This window comes from Triturus cristatus, chromosome 8 (assembly GCF_964204655.1).
Source record: "Triturus cristatus chromosome 8, aTriCri1.1, whole genome shotgun sequence".
Taxonomy (NCBI): domain Eukaryota; kingdom Metazoa; phylum Chordata; class Amphibia; order Caudata; family Salamandridae; genus Triturus; species Triturus cristatus.
In genome coordinates, this window is record NC_140591.1 from 429615285 (window position 1) to 429633100 (window position 17816).

At 46.0% G+C, this 17816-nt stretch overlaps 1 protein-coding gene across 1 annotated transcript in view; it reads left to right on the top strand.

Annotated features, from left to right (window-relative positions):
• COG3 (component of oligomeric golgi complex 3) overlaps positions 1–15475 on the top strand; it is a 343588-nt gene extending 328113 nt beyond the window's left edge. The window contains exons 22-23 of the mRNA XM_085621830.1: positions 12662–12760; positions 13791–15475. Coding sequence (XP_085477956.1) covers positions 12662–12760; positions 13791–13820 — 129 coding nt within the window. The 3' untranslated portion in view covers positions 13821–15475. The remainder of the gene's footprint in view (positions 1–12661; positions 12761–13790) is intronic.
• The last annotated feature ends 2341 nt before the right edge of the window (positions 15476–17816 follow it).

A 17816-nucleotide genomic window follows, 5' to 3' on the forward strand; every position in this document is an offset into this window, starting at 1 on the left:
ATTACAAACTAAATTAGATAAGGCAATACTAACTTTTCTTTTTTTTCCTAAATAATTATTTCCTTGGGTACCCCATTGTTCCCCCAGACCATTAATATTAAAATCCCCACATAGGATTACCGGAACGGACCACAATGCCAAGCTAGAATCTATTTTCTCTAACAGTTCCGGGTCATCACAAGTTGAGCCGTACACCGAGCAGTGTGAATTTAAAATTATTAAGCAAGCATTCGATCATTACCCACCGACCCCATTGATCAGCTGACTTTCATATCATTTCTCCGAGTGAGAATTGCCACCCCCCGATTTCGGGAGCCCTGTGTAGTATATGCCAGCAATCTAAAACCAAGCTGTTCCATTATATAAGCTCTGTTGCCCTCCATATGTGTTTCTTGAATACATAATAAATCTATACGTAAGGATTTCAACCAAATTGCTGCCTTATTCCTCTTATTCTGGTCGTTGAGCCCACAAATGTTCACTGTCAAAACTCGCAAATTCATGTCTTAAAGATTGTTTATTCTTCCCCTTTAGATTCTTACAATAGACCCATTTTGCTGTTAATCCATCAGACCCTACCTTGCCATTCATACTCGTTATTCGAACCTCCCAAAGTGGCCTAACCAGGTCAACTTGATTACAGTTCTGCCTCTTTAGTTGCCTCACAAATTGAAACACCTTGACCTGTGCTGATCCCCCCCCCCACCCCGAGCAACCTGACCACTGAGACTTCCAACCCCCCAACCCACCCCCCCCCCCCCCCATTACCTCCCTTACAGTCAATTGGGTCAACCGAGACCTAAATATGGCCGAGACAACTCCTAAAAAAATAACACCAGTCCTCACCCCCCCCCCCCCAAATTAAAATAACCCCCAAAAAGCCACCACTTCGAATATTCCAGCAAAGAATAACCCTTCTCAAAACTAACAAATTGTAATGTACATTACCCCCAGCCCAGGCCCCAACATTTTAGCAAAGAAATCATCAAATTTTACCAACAATTGAAAAGACACATCAGTCCTTCCCTAGATCACCCTTATCGCTTTCGGTTACATTGGTCAATGCGCTCGCCCCTCGTGATTCTGTTAGATCAGTGAGAAACTCTTGGGCTTTTATTTCAGAGAAAAAGATTCTAACCCGGCCTTTGTGGATAACCTTCAGCCGGACAGGGAACAGCAGAAAAGCATCACAGCCTGCCCCTTGAAATGCAGTAATCAGCTGACGTAGCATCCATCTCCGCTCGACCGTAGTATGGCAAAAATCCGGCCGAGCGAAGAAGGTATGCCCCTCTGCTGTTATCTTAGAATCAGGTCTAGCGCGATCAAGAATTGCCTGTCTCAGCAGAAAGTTACCAATGAAAATGAGAATCGCTCTAGGATGATCTCGCTGACTGTTGGGCTGGTTTTTCCTAAACATTGGAAAGCGGTGTGCCCTCTGCACTTCCATCTCCCAGTTCCAGTGGGCCAGGTCTGGAAAAGCCGCCTTCAGTAGCTTCACCACAAACGCCAAAATATACTTCCCCTCCACTTTTTCCTCTAGGCCAAGAAGCCGGACATTGTTTCGACGCTGCCGATTTTCAAAATCCTCAAGTTTCCAGTCCACATCCTGTGAAAACTTTTCCTGAGCAACTTTAAACATATGCAGTTTCCCGACATCTTCCTCCACGGCTACCGTTCGTGCTTCTACATGGGTTATCCGCTCAGACATGTCAGAGCATAGTTTGTTCGTTTTGCGAATTGCCCTTTGTAGCTTATTAGTCGCAAGTTGCGATCTCTTGCTCTCCTGCCGGGCCTCGCACTGCATCTGTTTTAAAGTTGCATACAGTAGCTCCAATGTTGGTGATGTAGGCACGTTACCTGGATCGTTGGTTCTTCTTGTTCCATTGTCACCCCCAAGCCCACTACCCGAGCAAGCTGCAAGAGCTGAAGCGGAATAATCTCACTCAAGCCGTCTACTAGTTGAATCCGAAGATTGGCCTTTGGTCCTTGCCCGACGCTTAGAGGTCTTAGACTTAGACTGGGTGTGATATTGCTGCTGCGCTACCGGGGACTCTTCTCCATAGACACTCTCCTGTGTCGAATCCAGCTCACTATTCTGAGATGCATCAAAATCATCATTCAGCGAGAAAAACCTATCGCCCTCAGGTGAGAGCAAAGGCACACATGACCGGGCCAAGTCAGACCCTTGGTTGTCTAGCTCGCAGGAAGTGCTATTTATGTTTCCAAGCTCGAGATCAGACGGTTCCACATTGCAATGAATCTGGTTAGATGTAGCAGGTTTATCATGAATTATTTGTGGGAGTGATACTGCAGCCTCGCACACGCCTTCTATTCTCATGTCAGCTATTAAAGTATTATTGTGACATCCGCTTAAATCCTTATTTAACGCCTCCCCATTGCCACTGCCCTGGCTGTTATTGTAGGTGCTCATGTCATGGGGACTTGGCAGAGGATTCTCTCCCTCCAGCGTCAACGCTATATGCGATCCAGCTAACCCAGGTGGCCTATCAACCTCTGCACCCACGTGCTGCCTCGTACTACTGGACTCCAAATCAATGTTATCACCCCGCTGGGGCAAAGAAACAACGAAAGAACTACCGATCCCAGAATGCACTGGAGCGGTAGTAGGTATAGCCAGCTTGTCCATTGATGATACTAAATCAAACCTCTGTGGAATGGTTTCCGATCGCAGGGAAGCAGTCAAAGCAGGGGGGCAAACAGATTCATATTAGTCCCAGGGGGTGCCACTGCCATACTTGATATTCCAAATGCCTCGATTACCGATGGCTGACGGAGAGCGCCCTCGTTGGCATTAGCCGTCCGTAATCTTGTCCCGCCTGCTACTCCGGCTGCCCCATCATCAATCATTCTGCCCACCTCACCTTTCTTTTTAGGGCCGCCAAACCGTGTCTGTCCTTGGTTTATCCCAGAATCCATAGCCGGCCCCCCTGGTCGCTCTCTCCTTGGTTCCCTCCGAGTTTTAGATCCTCCAGCAACATCTTGTGATTGAGGGTTCGCGGTACCCTGCTCTTTAGGGTTTTTTACTGTCTTTGGAGCCATTCTCGTTTGCAGCCAGCGTCGAAGGAAAAATGCAGAACGCCGCACCAACCGGGAAAGCAGCAGTGAATCCGGGAAATATCCGCAACCGTCAGTTCTCCTGCAAAGGCTATGATGGCTGCGCAGGTAGGGAGGCAAAAACTCTGAAGCCCGGGTCTGCAGGCTTCCCTTGACATGCAGACCGAGAGGATGAAGGCTCAGGGAGAAAGCTGCTGGAAATGTGAGAATGATGGCACGAAGCTCACGTAACATGTCTCTTATGATTCATTCGGGTTAACCAGCGTGGGTCATTTAAAAAGGGGAGAGGGGAGAGAGGACAGCGCTGCCTTCCGTGGTGTTTAGTCAGCGGCCATCTTGCCTCCGCCTACAACACGCCAGGAGTCAGAGGAATCTCGGTGTCTGTCACCTTAACTATTTTAGGCACCATATCCCTTCAGAATCCCTGAATCACAGAACATGCCCAGGCCAAGTGCAAGAAGGTGGCTCCCAGCTCCCCATATCATGCACATTGCGCTTCCCTAGAGGTGTCCATCCTGTTCAAGTTCCTAGGAGTCACATAAGTGCGATGTGGAAAAAAAAATGGAGCCACTTGAACCTATGATTGCTAGACACCCTTCTCACCAATGCACATGTATGCATCCAGTCAACATCCTCAGTGGGCTCTCCCCAACTTGCGTTCCCAGGCCCCTTGTGAGGCGTATGGAGCATTCATCATGTCACCCCAGATCGACTTGTAAAATAAGGAAATGAGATGCCTCCCCTCTCCAGATCGAAGTAGAACACCCAACATCAGGGAGGGTGGGGAGCCGCAGGGAACCAGCCCAGACCTCCCGATTGACGCTCTCCAACTTGGCATAATGAAGGAAGTGGCCCAGTCCCATCTCAGAGGACTCCCCCAGTCTCCTGGAACATGATAAAGACCTCCTTGGCATACAGGTCCCCGGCCACATGGCAGCCCTCCAGAGATCCATGGACAGAGGGGCACCATTGCCTCCCATATCGATGCAGTCTCCCGCACCACGTAAGGGACTGCACGCTGAGACCGACCCCCTTGCATCAGCAAGCCAGCCAGTGCGTCATCCCTCAGCATGTCAAGGAACAATCTCTTTTTCCAATTATCCGGTTCTGCCAACCACTTCACTGCATGTTGTAGGTTGGCCGCATAATAGTAGTGCCTTATATCCGGTATAGCAAGACCGCCGTCCTCCATATTAAGCTTGAGCACGGATAGCCCCACTCTACTACACCACCCTGCCCAGACTAGGGAAAAAAGTAAGCTATCTAATTTGCAAAAGAAGTGCGGTTGGAGTGGAAACATTGCATTCTAGACCAGATAAAGGCAAGGAAGGAGAAAGACTGTCTTGGCCACTGCAGCCCTACCTATCACTGACAAGGGAGTCTATTCTAGAATGCTACGGAATCCTTAATACCTGCTGCAAGTCTGTCCTCATTCAGATGCCGGTAAACGTCCTCAGTGTGAGCTACCCATATACCCAAGTATCTAAAGCCCTCCGTTTCCCAGTGGAGGCTGAGCCCTGGCAGCAGGTACCCCAATGAGACCGCCCAAGTGGAAATGAGTAATTTCCTGAGATTAACCCGAAGGCTTAAGACCCTACCAAAGGCCCTGATGAGCCCCATTAATATCGGTACCGCCTGACAGGGGAGCAGACTTATACCAGCGCGTCATCCACTTGGAGAAAGAGAACATGCGTGGAAACTCCCACTCAAATTCCCCACGGCTCCAATAGTTTACGCAGGAGAGGAGAACTTCCGGCGGCTCAGTGGCAAGACAAAACAGGAGTGGCGAAAAGGACAACCCTGCCCGATGCCCCTCCCAACCTCCTGTCCCTCAGAGAGATCACCTCCAATCTTGATGCCGACCATGGGGCTAGCATGTAAGAGCTGCACCCAGCTACATCAGAAATGGCCACTCCACCGTATCAAATGCTTTTTCCTGATCAAGGAAAACCATGGCCAATTCATGATCATCATCCACTCTTTCATGCCGGATGTGCATGAGCCTCCGGAGTTTAAAGGTGGTACTGTCGGGCTGGCATAAAGCCGCATTGGTCACCGCGCACCAAATCATGAATTACTCCCCTCAATCAGGATGCTAACAGTTTAGATAGTATTTTGACATCTGTGTTGAGGATCGTGAGTGGTCTATACGGCAAAGAGTTAGCAGCGTAGCCCCCAGGCTTCAGTAGAAGGCAGATAATAACCTCCCTCAAAGTGTGCGAAAGTATCCCATTTGCCATGCCTCCTGAAAGACCTCTATCAATTTTTTCCTAAGTGTGACAGAGTAGGTCTGATAGAATTCTACAGGGAATCCATCACCACTTGGATTCTTGGATCTATTGAGGGCCTTAATGGCCACATCCATTTCCTCCAAGGAAATCTCACTCTTCAAGTTCTGCACAGAATCTGGAGCCAAGGTAGGCAACTCCACGCCTGTCCAAAAGGTTTCAATCTGCCCCTGTGCATCCCCCTCTCCTGCACGATACACTCCCTGGAGGTGTTCTACCAAGACCCCCAGGATATCCCGCCGAATAGTCACCAGTTCTCCACTAGGAGCTCGAACATGAAGGATAGGAGGGACCTCTTGCTCATGCCTCAATATCCATGCCAAAAATCTACCGGATTTGTCTCCCTTCCTGTGGAGACATTGATGGTATGCCCTGATCGTGCACTTATCCAAGGAGTTCCTGGCTGCCCGCCCCTCCAGCTAAGCCAGGAGTACCCCCGACGAGAACATCTCCGAACCTTGGGGATCTGCCAATTGACGCTTCTGCACCCCCAGATCAGCCTTCAGTTGTCGTTGTATGCCACAGGGGGTTCCTATGCGCATGACTGCCTTGAGAGCCTCCCAATCCATATCTCTAGCAGCGACAGACCCCCAGGTAACATCCAGATAGTCAGTAAGGAATGTCGCCAATGCATCATGACACAGTGTGTGCCAAGTGGCAGGAAGACATACCCAGTTGCGCACAGGGCACACATCTGTGCCCCATTGTAAGTTGAGCAGCACCGGTGCATGATCGGAGAGAATCTGCCCCAGATGCATCACCCTCACCTAGTTCTGTATGTCTGTTCCGCCAAGTAGTATGTGACCCAGGTGACTAAGAGTTATGGGTCATGGAGTGACAGGTATACTTGCGGCCCTCAGGGTGCAGATGCCGCCAGCTGTTGCAGTATCCCAAGTTTTGCATAAACCCTGCAAGGGAGGACAACATCAATGGCTTAGTACCTTGCTTGGACTGGTAGCGACCCACATCCCCATCCAGGATACAGTTGTAATCCCCCATCCAAATTACCGGAGTCCCTAAACTATCCTCCAGGAGATCCTGAATGCTGTCATAAAACTCTTTATCGTCAACGTTAGGCGCATAGATATTGAGGAGTGTAACGGCCTTACCATCCAGCATGCCCTGGCCCAGAAGGTAGCACCCCTCTATATCTGCCTCTCTAGGTTTTTCAAAAGGGTACCCCAGATGCAAAACAAGTGGCAATCCCCTGTGCATGGGAGAGATAAGTAGCTAAAAACAATTTCCCCCCTCCATTTCTTCTCCAGCCTTTGGGACTCATCCCCCAAGAGATGAGTTTCCTGCAGACAGGCTATCTGCACCACATGACGTTGGAGGAATGAGTGAATCCTACACCTTTTAGAGTAACCATTCAAGCCCCAAACATTCCATGTCAAGATATTTGTAGATTGAGTAATGAATATTTACAATGCTTTTTTGAACAGACTGGACTCTGCCTCCCCCCCCCTCCCAAACCAGCAGTCCACATAGACCCTCTGATCCATTACAAAGGTGTAGCCCAGACTCCCACACTCACTGCAAGCAACAAATTGCACAGGAATAACTCACATCGCACGTCCTTCATATTCCATGCTATGAGGACCACCAGCCTAAGCCGAAGACCCACAAACATAGCCTACCACTTAACGTGGAAAGAGGCACTCCCTGCCCTGTAGATAAAGCAAAACCCATACCAGTTACCAAATATAGTCAACAGAACACGTACAGTACCCTACAATGATAGCAGCCTCACAGGGCCATCGCTCCACACCTCAGGAAAGTAGAAAGAATAGACAGGAGGTAGAACATGTGGGAAAAGTACTAGAAATCGACACATGGAAAGGATATGCAATCAGCTGGCAGAGTCACCCAAGTCCGGGCCTGGCCCCTTGGCGGGCACAGTCCTCATCAAAACAGGCTCAGAGTCCTAAGGCATCAGCGCCATGGTGCCATCTCACTGGATCTCAGTTCTTGTCTCGCTCCCATATCTGCGTTGTGACGATCCTCCCAGCGTACCGTTCCCCCGGGATCCTTCAGTTCAGGCTGTGGGCTCCACAGGCACTCCCTGAGCCAACCCGCCAGGATCCCACTTTCCCTTCCGGGGTACCTTATCCTAAACCTCCAGCCATCTCCACACATCTGCTGGGTATCAAAGAAGGGAGACTTGCCCCCAGACAGGACACTCAAACGATCCAGGTACTATAAAATGGAGTGGAGGCCCATCAGGTGCAGCTTGGCCTTGACCTCCTGGAACCCCTTCTGAGACCCCTGAACTTTGTTGGTATAAGCTAGATAAATGGTGATCCTGTGATTGTCAAAGTGGGCAACATCTGTCTCCCGAGCATCACGAAGAATACAGTCCCTGTCTTTATAGTTCAGGATGCAGGCAATGATAACTCACGCCGGCGTCTAGGGGGGCCACCAGGGCCTGGTGCACCCTTTCTATCACAAATAGAGGGGACAATCAAGCCAGCTTCAGCATATCTCGGATCCAGCGCTCCACAAATGCTTCTGCGGCATTTCCCTCAGTCCGCTCTAGGAACCCAAGAAAGCGGACATTATTGTGGTTGGAACTGCCCTTCGCATCCTCCATTCACGCCCCAAGGGTCCCCACTCTAGAAGTGACCTCGGCTATATGTTTCTGAAGTGCGGCTACTCAGACTGGAGTTCAGAGGTGGAGCCCTCCGCAACCTGTGCCTTATATGACACCGATCTGAATTCTGCCTAGAGGAGGTTGACCTCGATCGCCACTGTCTGAGTCTTCCTCTTAAGGGCCGCCCTGGATCCATGAATCATGGCAAGCAGCTCCACCCTGGAGGACTCCTCAGAGGACGGACCAGTCACCGAATCCTCCCTGAAACCAGCCTGTCACGTCTGCAGCTGTGAAGAGAGGACCTGCATGGTATACTGCTTTATTGTGTTTCCCTACGAAGGGGTGGGCTGCTTATTCCTCCCCATCAGAGGTGGGCCAGCATTCTTACCACTCTAGGTCCAGGGGTGGCAGGGACACCACACTAAAGACGCAGCAGTCCCCAGCAGAGTGCACCGCCTACCCATCACTCGCTCCCCAGCCACCAGAGTTACAGTATGTAAGGGGCCAAAGAACACAAGCCCCTGATGGCAAACCCTACAATCTTGTAAAGCACATATGACCGGCCCCCCACCCAGTGCTCACTGTCCCGGGGTGGTCATGTGAAGAGGGAACATAAAAGTAATCACTCGGGTCCTCTGCCCTGTAGTCCAGTTGAGTAACAAGGCCCCTTCTGTAAATAGGCTCCAATGGGGGACCCAGGCCAAGCTATAAGACTAGTGTCCTTGCCAGGATGACCATGGGCTCTCGGTTCTTATTCCTCCCCTAGGGCTACTAAGGCCAGCACGTCTCCAGGAGCAGGATCCCTTCCATACAAACTCACCTCATCACAACAGTGGCCCCCGCACTCCAGCAATTCCAGCCTGCTGCTGGTGCGCAGGCAAGGGCACAGGCCCCCCCCAAGAGAACCCAGGGCCAAGACGTCCACCGGAATATTGCCACCTCGCCGCAGCGAATGGCCACTCAATTCCAGCCAAGTGCGGCACAGGGTGACTAGGCAGCAGTTTCAGGGCCAGCTGTCTCCCACCGGCGTGCACCCCCTCTATGATCCTCAATGAGGGAAGCAACCTTGGAATTCAGGTGTCCCAAGCGATAGCCTGCGAGATCTAGGTCGCAGCCAGTGTTCAGGGTTCGGCACAGCATGGCTGATCACAGGCGCAAGGGGAGACTCCTTCCCTCAAGGTTCCAGTCCAGGGTAGGGGCTCCCTCACATTCCTGCCCTCGATGCCTCTTACTGCTGGCGGCCCACTTAGAGTAGCCTCGGTGGGTGGGCGAAGCGCCAAGCACCGCCCGGCAGCCCAGGCCGCTTGAGGCCACGGCTCCAAACGTCCCCACAGGCCGCAACCTCCGAGGCAGCGTATGTGGTCTTCCACTTCTCCAGTCTGTCTGCCCCTGGCCCACTCAAGGCGCCAAGTGAGCAAGGGGGACAGCAGTCCAGTGACAGGGGTAAATGAGGTAGGTACGGCAGGATGCTGCACGATATCCCCGAGCCTCTCAGAAGCTCGTCCTGCCGGCCATCTTGCTTGGCAATGCCCACCACAACCTCCTTTTTAAATATTAGTAAGTCAACTCTGTAGGCCTTATAACCAAAACTTGGGATGTATGATATGTAAAAGTAGGTCATGTAGAAATGTAGTGTTAACATGCCCTTACAGCCACTATCACCCAAAAGCTATTTTTCACTCTGGTAGGCCTAGCTGTCCAATGTAGAAATGCAGAGTACATATTAAAATCCTAATACTGTATATCCGGAATGGGACTAGCTAGAAAAATAATTAAACAACTATTTTTAATAGCTATTGAAATCAAATTCAATTGAGAAGTAGGATTTTAGTAAATATTAAGGAAAGTGCCTTTGAGAAAGTTACCTGTTACCTGCCTAAAGTTCCTGAAGGCTAAATTTACATTTGTTGTCCCTCGTCAGCCAGCCAGTAACTAGCATTTGAATGGGTGTAAAAAAGGTGTGAAACTCTTCCCAGTAGTAAACAATTGGCTGACCTGGGTAGAGATGACTCCTGTGAACCTCCCAGAATATGCATAGTGGGGGCTGTGGCCATCTTTTTGGCATCAAACTCTCAAATCCTGCTTGAATGTTAAATCCTGCTTGGCAGGTCTACTGTATTTCATATAACACTTTAGGGAAAACATGAAAGGAAGGGAAACAGGATGCCAAAACACATGTATCCACTGTCTTGTTGCTGAAACACCATACTCTAGTTCTATCCGGCTTCTGTTTCTGGGTTTTACATTTAACATTGGGGGTTTCCTTTTGTCTATCCACTGTCTAGTTGTTTGGAAACCCGAGTTTGTCCTACCAGTCTTTTGCCTCTGAGTTTTCAGACAGGTATTGTGCCTGCTTCAAACTGGATTTTGGTGTGCGAGGACATTATGATTACCACAGTGCACTCCCCATATACATCCTCCGCTTGCACAGCCCAAGTTTAGTGTGGCAGAAGATATTCGTCATCTTGAAAGTGCCCAAAGTGTTCCCCTCTGAACTTTTACCCCATTGGCTAAGGCATGCCCAGGAGTCGTTCCCACCCACTAGCTCATGTCAGGCATAAATGTGGCAACTCCAGGCACATTCTGGACCTGAGGAGGACTGGGCCTGCTGTTTCTTAGAGAGTACTCTTGAAGGACTGGACTTGCTTTCTCTTGTACCCTGGACAAAGTGGACTACAGGGGTCATAGAGCTAACCTCCTGTTCAAACTACAGATATACAACATACTTCAAGAAGCCCTTCCTGCAACTGGCCAGCTGATCAGTGGCAATTGGACCTGGACTGAACCCAGCTGTTGGCCTCTTCCTGACACTGTGAATTTTAAGGTGCTCCCCTGAGGTACTAGGCAGCTTTAGAAGTGTTATCATGTGCTGGATTGGGACTTAAAAGTCTACACCAGAAGGTAATATGTTTGACCAGGCGGAACCTGGTTGATGTATTCGACCTGTGCTCCATCGCATTCGGCCTCAAATTGCGCCTAGGTCACGGTCTATTGCGGCCTTTGGCTATCATGGGCACTCTGCACTTCTTGGTGCTATTCCTACTTAAAACTTTAAAATATCATATCTCTGGTTCCCCTTATTGCAGTTTTGTCATGTTGGCGTTGTTTTCTTCATTACATTTCACTCCTTTTTTTAGTTTGGTATTTCTTTTGTTTTGCATTTCAGCTTTATCACTGTTTTCATATTGTGTCAATACTTACACATTGCCCTAAATTAAGCCTGTCTGCTCCGTGCCATACCTACCAGGGGATTGAGCTCAAGTTAATTCAATGACTTTGAAAATCTCTGGGAATTGAGACAAAGTATTTTCTGTTGTTGCACTGTTAGTGCAGTGTGCCTATGTTTTATAGAAAAGTGCCCCTCCAATTTGAATAAAACAATAACATAGCAATATTATCAGGAGTCACTCAGTTGTATTTTATCATTGGTTCTTTCCCACATCTCTTCATATATCCCAGTTTTGCATGCTGTAACTCAATTTAAGTGCTTAAGTTATGATTAATTATACTGCTCACAACTGCTCTTCACTTATTTTCAGTAAAATACTTGTGAATGTGATTTTTTGATAGTCATTAATTTGGTATTGTGGTAAAAGATTAAACTAAATGGCAAAGAAAACTAACATTTAGGTGAAATGCATGCCAATGCAATGTATCAGACAAACCACTATTTTCCCTGAGAAAACATCAATCGGATTAGGAAAAGACGTGCAAATAGACTGAGCCGCCAAATCCATCACAATATGATCAACCAAAAAACGTAAAGTGGCCAAAGCACAGCCAGAAACAAACCACTTAAACAGAGAATAAAAAATTATTTGCCTGACCCCCTCTAATAAGTTTATATTTCCATGGATTATATTTCTTTATTTACTTTCTTACCCCAATCCTATGAACTTTCCCTGAACCTTTGTTTCAAACATTTTGATCAGTTAGGGAATGAGGGCAATAATTACCTGAGTTGCTGATGAACAGTTAAGTCTGTTAAACTGCTAGCATCTACTTTTACACATACCCCTCCCCCTTATTCACATAAACGTATGTGATGAAAGTGGCAGAAGCGTGCAGAAGTTCCATCTATTCCCTTTTTTACTTTTACATGGTTGGAATGTATTTTGGAGCGGAAAGATGTGGTAGCTGACATGATAGCGTTATGGTTTACACATGGGACACTCCTTTGTTCACTAGAAACTTGAGAAGTAATAATTGTATCCTGCTCAGGACTCCAAAATATGCAAAACAGGAGATTAGGGAGGTAGGAGAGCGAAGGCGTAGAATGACTTCGATTTAAAACAAGTTTTTATTGAAAAGATTATGCCATTTAAAAAGTTTCTATTAAAGGCAATACTCCTTTCAATACAAACATGTTTAGATTTTAAGCTTTAAAATATCATTAAGACCTTACATTTGGTTCTCCATCATTCCAACAATGACCAGTATTACAGATGTAGAACATCTGTCCTCCTTGATTATGTACACCGCTATAGGTTATGGATGCAGTCTCTAACTTTATTCCAGTTCATGAACAGTATGTCAGCTATTCAGGAATCCTGTGGGATAAGAGTTGCAAAGTAAAAGTAGAAATTTTGCGGCCAAGCCCTTTGTTGTAATACTCGTCTTATCATTCTACTGTACTGATTTGGTTTGAATGTTGTGTTCTTTCAATTTTACCATCAATTAAAGACCTATATTCTTTTGTTCCTTAAAGAATAACATTCAACAAGTGTTCCAAAGAATCCATTCGATGCTCAAGGAGGAATTCGCTAATGAAGATTTACAGATCATTGCTTGCCCCTCAATGGAACAGGTAAAACCATATTGGTTATTACTGCTAGGTTTAGAACATAGTATGTATGTTACGTTTGCTTACTAATTTATTTTAAAGTTTTCTGGCATACATTCTCTATTTCCTTTTTACGCTTCCTGTTTTTTCCAAACAAAAAAGTGTGTGTTGAAAGCGGTATTGCAGAATATGGTTGTATCCTAGAATATACTATCAAAATGACATTTAATAAAGTAAGAGTTTTTAAACTACAACTGGATGTATTATGATAATAACAACCAGACAGGAAATAAATACATCTCGAAAAATCTTGAGTTGCAGAGACCTAATGGTTAATAGCCCAAACCTTGGAACAGTGATTTCACAAGTTATGGATAGATATGAAACCACAATGTACCTTGCCTCAACTGCATGTCCTTCAAACATGTCAAGTACCATTGGTCACAATACCCACTGGGCAAGGCTTTTCCCTGAAGACACAGGGCCTTGCCCATATACATGTTTTTTTCCCACTAGCACTCTCCAGAATCCTCAGAATTAGAGTGTGAAAAATGTTCTAGGTTCCCAACTTTATTATTGGGCTATTTGAAAAATAAAACAGGTGGCAGAGAACATTCGGTATCTCATAAAAACTGGTGTTATCACATGCACCTATCTTTCTGTCTCTGAGCCCACCCTTGGTTTCCTCCCAACCCTCTCCCATGCATCTTCATGGCCTATCCATGCATCTTCGGGGTTTCTAGAGCTCTAGAGCGTGGCCTTGCTGCAAAAAACTATAACAAAAATCTACATAAATACTTTAATGGCCTATGCATGCACCTTCGGGGTTTCTAGAGCTTGGCCTTGCTGCAAAAAACTAGAAAAAAAATCTACATAAATACTTTAATAGCTTCCTGGGTGAGGGCTCACTTCTCATGCTGGAATGGACAATGTTTTCTCAATGATAACTTGCATAAAATGTTTTCTTTGCTTTTAGCTTATTGTTCATCCGTGATGTTGATTTCTGTGCAAACAGGATTTATGTAATGTATTTATTTGCATTTGTATCTTTCAGGTGAATTTACTTCTATCCATATCTAAATAGGCCATGAGCCTTGCTTCTGGACGTCTATGTTACATGCTGTGTGGCAGTGAAGATGACATGCGATGGAGCTGAAATGCAATGGAGCTGCATCAAGCAGTAGCCTTTTCAGGCCCTCCACAAAAGACGTGTTTGGCTCAGCCAGAGAACCCTATGCATTTGGTTGGGTTGGAGCCTGCCAATGCTATGTGGCTTGCACTTTAAGGAGATGTCCAGGGGCCATCAATAGTCAGCCAGTTATCCATACGGAAAGAAATTTTTATCGGGATTAAAGTTACAAATGACTGCCTTTTGTGGGGAGTGAAGTGCGCTGAAGAGAGACCAAAAACCGCAGTATTCTAGAAGGAAGTAAAAACTGAAACATATCTTGGCGAGTTAGAAGGCTGAAAGGAAAACTATGGCAAGTTGTTTAAATGTATTGCTGAATTTGAGAAGTATGCAAGTGGAATGAATCCTACATACATTTAAGTCGCTTAGATAAATCTTACAGGAAGCTACATACACTCTTTAGAATAATCCCATAAGCTCATTGTTTCTGTTTTCCTTGTTTTGTTACAATTTTGAAATCCAAAGAGAGCCCAATATTTTGTGAACATTCAGCCCTGCAGTGAAAGAACATTGGGATCTTGAGATAGCTGGCTTATCTGCTCATAGTGTCCGAGCTAAGCAGAGCAAAAAAACTATACTGCAAGCCAGGTGTGAGATCGAATTCAAATAGATATTTTGAGAGAACTAAAGCTGCCTCACCTCTTTTTATCATGTGAGATTCCGTTGCTTGGTGATAAGAGTAATTTTGCACTGGGGACTAATCTGTATTTTACAGTATTAGCTATGATAAAACATTACTGATTCGTCTTAGTAGGTTTTCAGATCGGGCTCAGTTGTGAAAAATGGCTTGAGCATGTGAATTTTTCTGTCTTCCTTCACATAAATATCACTAAACAGCTGTTAACATTTACACCTATGTTTGCTTCTTGAACCATAAAAGGTCCAGAGAGTAGCTTTTTGCACAGTCACCTTTGGATTACAAGCTAATCACATAATTGAAATTTCTTTTTGTATTTGGATCTTATGAGTTTGTTTTAAGGGTATTCCAAATTACGAACCTCGCTGACCTTTCAGGATGAATGCAGCAAACCTAACTGACTGACACGTAATGAGTAATGAACATCTGAGAAATAAGAGTTCAGTCTTACTAGGTTTCAGGAATTGAAATAATGCACCCTTATGCCATGCACTTATTTATGTGGACTTTAGTACAAATGGATAGACTACATTAGTATCCAGTGCCTTGTAATATATGTAAATGTGTTCCATTGTATGGTTTCTGAATGGGATGGTTTCTGTATAAAGCATAGGCTATTTTAATTTACTGTACAGGGAAAGGGTGAATTGGGGTTATGTTAAACAAGAGTCAATTCATGTGTCAGAAAACTCTAGTCTCGAAATAAACATATCTGAAATCACTTATGCAAAGCTACAATTGGAGAGTATAATTAGTAAATCCAGATTTATCTCTACATGTACATATTCAGTATTTCTTTGTAAAACCAATATTGTACATATGTTCAAAGAATAATTTAGAATGCTTTATATTCTCCATGGAATCCTACAGTTTTATTATTAAAGGTTTTTTAAATAAAGGGTTTGATTTCTAACGTTCTGAGAATGTTTCTTTTCATATTTTAAAATGCTAAAGTTGTTTACCTTGAATACAACCCCTGACCCACGACTACCATTTTTACTTCACCCTCCATTCTCCAGCTATCACTTTGACAGAATCAAATTAACTGATACACCTCCCTGGCAAGACCATGGTTATGGTGGAATTTGCATTGGAAACACGGTTTTGTAATTTTGTAGAAGCATCCTTATTGGTTGCATTTCTTCTTTTGTAATGAGTGCTATTTCTAAGTAATATATAAGATTTCTTTATGAAAATTAGAATTTAGTACCAAAACTCTAGGATATGCAGAGATTAATCTGAGAAAAGACAGGATAAAAATAGAAGGTTCTGAAGAGAGCACACTGCAGTCACTCTATAAGGGAAGAGACCTAGATAGTCAAGCCAGTGTCATAATGAGAGACCAGCCTCTGCCGTCATTGTGATGGAAGAGATTGGAATGACTCTTGTTTTGTAACAAGTATGGGTGGAGACCTAGAGAGGGTATTAAATATGCACCGGAGTTGCCTCCTAATAAAAACGTTTTTCTTCCCAGTTATTGGTAAACTGTAGGAAAATCACCTTACAATCCATTTCTGGAATCACATGCTGTGCTTCTATTCCGCCATTTAGTGATTGGACCCGGAATCGTGTCTTGTCTTTCTTCTCTCCTTGTTTTTTCTTTTCTGTGGGTGGTGTCAACCACTGTTTGGTGGTAAGTCCTTCCCCTGTCTGACGTGTGAACTGGAAGTTCCTGTGCGTGGTCGCCATCTTCAGATTCTTTTATACGCCGTTGTGTCTGGAAGCACAATGGTTCTTCAAACATCGAAAAACATTGATGTTTTTTCCACCGAGAAGCACCAAAGAGCACACGCAAGAGGTGTGTAACTTGTGTCTCCCAAAGGACCACAGGACTTTGAGGCCTGTGCATAATTCAACCCAAAAACCTTAAAGGCAAGACTTAAACGTCCAGCACACCATGCTATGGTCGACACCTAAAGGAACCAAGAGTACCTCAGGACCTAGGCCTCTCCAGTGAAGATGAGGAGGGGGAACATCGAGCCAGCAGAGGGCAGAGAGTCGTAGACCGAGGAGAACGTTAACAACATCAAGAGGATCCAGGCCCCCAGGAGAGTGTCGAGAGATGACAGGAAGGCCAAGTGGTAGAAGGTAACAAAAAACGCTGAAAGGCACATAAATTAAATCATCAAAAGCCACCCATGTTGGCATCGAAACACTCGACGACTAAAGGTCAAAACAAGCATAAAGAGCTGCATAGGTTCCTACCAAAGGAAAATGATGTGAGCAAACCTTCAGCCTACCCTTGATGTGAGCGGCTACAAAAGAAGAGACGGAGGAGGGGGACAGGAATCCGAAACCCAAAGAACATGCCACCTCGAAGAGGAAGACCCCTTCAGCTGCTAAAACGAATGGTTTGCTTGAGATCAAACCGAAGAAGCACTGCCTTGAAGCCGAGATGGCAGCTCTCCTGCAGCGGAAGGAGGAGTTTGACGGCTTCTTGAAAGGATTCCGCATTCCGTTGAAATCGTTGGGAGTCCAGCAAGATGGGGGATGACGTACCGGACAGCGTGATGCCCTTGACACTGGAGCCACACAAAGAGGAGCAGGTAGATCTCTTTAACTACGAGGAGAAATCTAACTCGCTTGAGGGACAGGTGCAGTTTGACAACGCACAACAGGATTTTGATCCCCGAATACTGCAAAGTGGATGTCAACAACTAACCCTCGAAACCCTCACCTCTGGACGACCTTACCATGTATAATGGACTCATCAAGAGAGTGGAAAACAAATTTGGGGTCCAGCTCGAGGAGGGGAGGAAGGTATCATTCTTCCTCCTTGAAACCCTGATGCCATAAAACCTTTATCTTCCCATGCTTCCCATCATTCTGGACACAAGATAAGGAAGCATTCAGGCAAACAAGCGCCACAAGGGCTATTACTCCACAAGTGGAGAAAAAAGTACAAACACTCCACAAAACATCCTCTGTACATTAGGAGAAGTGTGCCAGCAAACTCCATTATAGTGGTGATAGCCAGGAGGAGGAACAATGTGCCCACATCAACTGGGCCACCACCAAAAAAGTAGAGCAAGACAATGGATTTGTTGGGAAGGAAGATGGAAAGAGAAGCGGCTAAGCAATGGAGAATTGTGTATTCTAATGCACTCCTCAGCTGCTGCGGCCATCAACAATGGGAGGAGATAGAATGCCTCATGCAAAACCTTCTGGAGTAGGGTAAAAAGTGGGCCACGGCAGTGATCCAGGAGAGCAAAAACATCGCCAACTCCTGCCTCAAGTCGTCACTGGACACTGCA